This window comes from Salvelinus fontinalis, unplaced genomic scaffold, assembly GCF_029448725.1.
Source record: "Salvelinus fontinalis isolate EN_2023a unplaced genomic scaffold, ASM2944872v1 scaffold_1129, whole genome shotgun sequence".
NCBI lineage: Eukaryota > Metazoa > Chordata > Actinopteri > Salmoniformes > Salmonidae > Salvelinus > Salvelinus fontinalis.
The window spans coordinates 11,203-15,000 of record NW_026601338.1 but is presented as its reverse complement, the minus strand read 5'-3'; the positions used below and the strand labels follow the sequence as shown (position 1 = coordinate 15,000).

The following is a 3,798-nucleotide window of genomic DNA, read 5'->3' as shown; positions in this document are numbered from 1 at the left end:
TTTCATCCATTCTAGTCATTCTATTTCTATGCCTGCAGCACAGTAAAGGGGGAGACAGGAGCTCAATAGAGCTGATCAATATGCAACACATCATCATTATCAATATCATTGCATTAATAGTTAATAGCATTCTATTAACCTTGGAACACCCAGAGAGATCAAGTTGTATATTTTGATGAAGATGAAGATGATAGAAAATGGACTAGAATAATGGTCGTAAGTGAAGAAGAAACCTCCGTAAGTCAACAGGAGAGATGTGTAGACAGAGCAGCAGTAAACACACTGGACACTCCAATTCAACTGTAAACAAACCTTCACATCAATAACACTACATTCAGGATGTCCCTTGTGGGCATCCGTATTTTCTATATAGCATTAAGTTAAGTAAACAAGTCTACTCATGTTTTTGGCACCGTTGCTGTGCCTTTTCATTAGAGTCATGTTGGCTGGGTGGGGCTGGGGGTGGAGTCATGTTGGCTGGGTGGGGGTGGGGGTGGAGTCATGTTGGCTGGGTGGGGCTGGGGGTGGAGTCATGTTGGCTGGGTGGGGCTGGGGGTGGAGTCATGTTGGCTGGGTGGGGATGGGGGTGGAGTCATGTTGCCTGGGTGGGGTTGGGGGAATTTAATGGGAGGTTGGGGGTGGAATCATGTGGCCTGCGTGGGGTTGGGGGTGGAATCATGTGGCCTGCGTGGGGTTGGAGGTGGAGTCATGTTGGCTGGGTGGGGTTGGGGGTGGAGTCATGTTGGCTGGGTGGGGCTGGGGGTGGAGTCATGTTGGCTGGTTGGGGTTGGGGGACTATGATTGGAGGTTGGGGGTGGAGTCATGTTGGCTGGGTGGGGTTGGGGGACTATAATGGGAGGTTGGGGGTGGAGTCATGTTGGCTGGGTGGGGTTGGGGGTGTAGTCATGTTGGCTGGGTGGGGTTGGGGGAATGGGATGGGATGTTGTGGGTGGAGTCAAGTTGTCTGGGTGGGGTTGGGGGACTATGATGGGAGGTTGGGGGTGGAGTCAAGTTGTCTGGGTGGGGTTGGGGGACTATGATGGGAGGTTGGGGGTGGAGTCATGTTGGCTGGGTGGGGTTGGGGGACTATAATGGGAGGTTGGGGGTGGAGTCATGTTGGCTGGGTGGGGTTGGGGGACTATGATTGGAGGTTGGGGGTGGAGTCATGTTGGCTGGGTGGGGTTGGGGGACTATAATGGGAGGTTGGGGGTGGAGTCATGTTGGCTGGGTGGGGTTGGGGGACTATAATGGGAGGTTGGGGGTGGAGTCATGTTGGCTGGGTGGGGTTGGGGGTGGAGTCATGTTGGCTGGGTGGGGTTGGGGGAATGGGATGGGATGTTGTGGGTGGAGTCATGTTGGCTGGGTGGGTTTGGGGGTGGAGTCATGTTGGCTGGGTGGGGTTGGGGGAATATGATGGGAGACCAGTAGGGTCGTAATAACAACATGTACAGACCAGTAGGGTAGATATAACAACATGGACAGACCAGTAGGGTAGATATAACAACATGGACAGACCAGTAGGGTAGATATAACAACATGGACAGACCAGTAGGGTAGATATAACAACATGGACAGACCAGTAGGGTAGATATAACAACATGTACAGACCAGTAGGATCGATATAACAACATGGACAGACCAGTAGGGTCGATATAACAACATGGACAGACCAGTAGGGTCGATATAACAACATGGACAGACCAGTAGGGTCGATATAACAACATGGACAGACCAGTAGGGTAGATATAACAACATGGACAGACCAGTAGGGTAGATATAACAACATGGACAGACCAGTAGGGTCGATATAACAACATGTACAGACCAGTAGGGTCGATATAACAACATGTACAGACCAGTAGGGTAGATATAACAACATGGACAGACCAGTAGTGTAGATATAACAACATGGACAGACCAGTAGGGTAGATATAACAACATGGACAGACCAGTAAGGTAGATATAACAACATGGACAGACCAGTAGGGTAGATATAACAACATGGACAGACCAGTAGGGTAGATATAACAACATGGACAGACCAGTAGGGTAGATATAACAACATGGACAGACCAGTAGGGTAGATATAACAACATGGACAGACCAGTAGGGTAGATATAACAACATGGACAGACCAATAGACTAGATATAACAACATGGACAGACCAGTAGGGTAGATATAACAACATGGACAGACCAGTAGGGTAGATATAACAACATGGACAGACCAGTAGGGTCGTAATAACAACAGGTACAGACCAGTAAGGTAGATATAACATCATGGACAGACCAGTAGGGTAGATATAACAACATGGACAGACCAGTAGGGTAGATATAACAACATGGACAGACCAGTAGGGTAGATATAACAACATGGACAGACCAGTAGGGTAGATATAACAAAATGGACAGACCAGTAGGGTAGATATAACAACATGGACAGACCAGTAGGGTAGATATAACAACATGGACAGACCAGTAGGGTAGATATAACAACATGGACAGACCAGTAGGGTAGATATAACAACATGGACAGACCAGTAGGGTAGATATAACAACATGGACAGACCAGTAGGGTCGATATAACAACATGGACAGACCAATAGGGTAGATATAACAACATGGACAGACCAGTAGGGTAGATATAACAACATGGACAGACCAGTAGGGTCGATATAACAACATGTACAGACCAATAGGATAGAGGTGAATACTTACAGACACAAAGCGGCAGCTGTCCGGACCAGAGGTGGTCTTGCTGGCAGATGCGTACCGAGGATCCAATGAGTCTGAAGCCAGGGTTACACTGGTAGACCACGGTGTCTCTGTAGCCAAAGTTCTCCCCTATCGCCTGGCCGTTCACAATCTGCTCCGGGATACCGCAATGACCAGCTGGAGGGAGGGGGGGGGGGTGTTAGGGGCAATCAACCATAAATCAAATGTATTTAGCATATACACACTTTTACAACAATATTTACTACTGCTTTCCCCCAAGCGGCGTGGGGGAAAGCAGCAGCAGCGATCGCAGGATTCCTGAACGAGGGACGAAATAATGGACGGTAAAGGTCCATGGGCACAACCTGGAGAATATCGCCGCCCTCGTGAAGAGCTGGAGGCAGCTAAAGCCGAGAGGCGGCGGTATGAGGAGGCAGCACGGAAGCGGGAGAAGGATCTGGGCTATACAACCTGGGAGGAGATCGACAGGTGGGCGATCGACCCAAGGAGAGTGCCGGAGCCAGCCTGGGACTCTCTGGCGCAGTGTGAGGAAGGATACCAGCGAATGGAGGCAGCACGACGACGCGGTAGGAAGCCTGTTAGTCAAGCCCAAAAATTTCTTGGGGGGGGGCCTAAAGGGTAGTGTGGAGAAGGCAGGTAGGAGACCTGCGCCCACTTCCCGATCTTACCGTGGAGAGCGAGAGTACGGCAGACGCAGTGTTATGCGGTAAAGCGCACGGTGTCTCCTGTACGTGTGCATACCTCCCCGCACTGGCAGGGCTAGATTGAGTATTGAGCCAGGTGCCATGAAGCCGGCTCAACGCGTCTGGTCTCCAGTGCGTCTCCTCGGGCCGGCATACATGGCACCAGCTTTACGCATGGTGTCCCCGGTTCGCCTACACAGCCCAGTGCGGGTTATTCCACCTCCCCGCACTGGTCGGGCTACGGGGAGCATACAACCAGGTAAGGTTGGGCAGGCTCAGTGCTCAAGGGAGCCAGTACGCCTGCATGGTCCGGTATATCCGGGCCACCTCCCCACCCCAGCCCAGTACCACCAGTGCTTACATCACGCACCAGGCTTCC

The 3,798-nt window shown here is 51.1% G+C and overlaps 1 protein-coding gene across 1 annotated transcript in view; it reads right to left on the bottom strand.

Moving 5' to 3' along the window:
• LOC129848715 (CUB and sushi domain-containing protein 3-like) overlaps positions 1-2,892 on the bottom strand; it is a gene marked incomplete at both ends in the record, with an annotated part of 43,041 nt that extends 40,149 nt beyond the window's left edge. The window contains one exon of the mRNA XM_055915818.1: positions 2,719-2,892. Coding sequence (XP_055771793.1) covers positions 2,719-2,892 — 174 coding nt within the window. The remainder of the gene's footprint in view (positions 1-2,718) is intronic.
• Between the last annotated feature and the right edge of the window lie 906 nt (positions 2,893-3,798).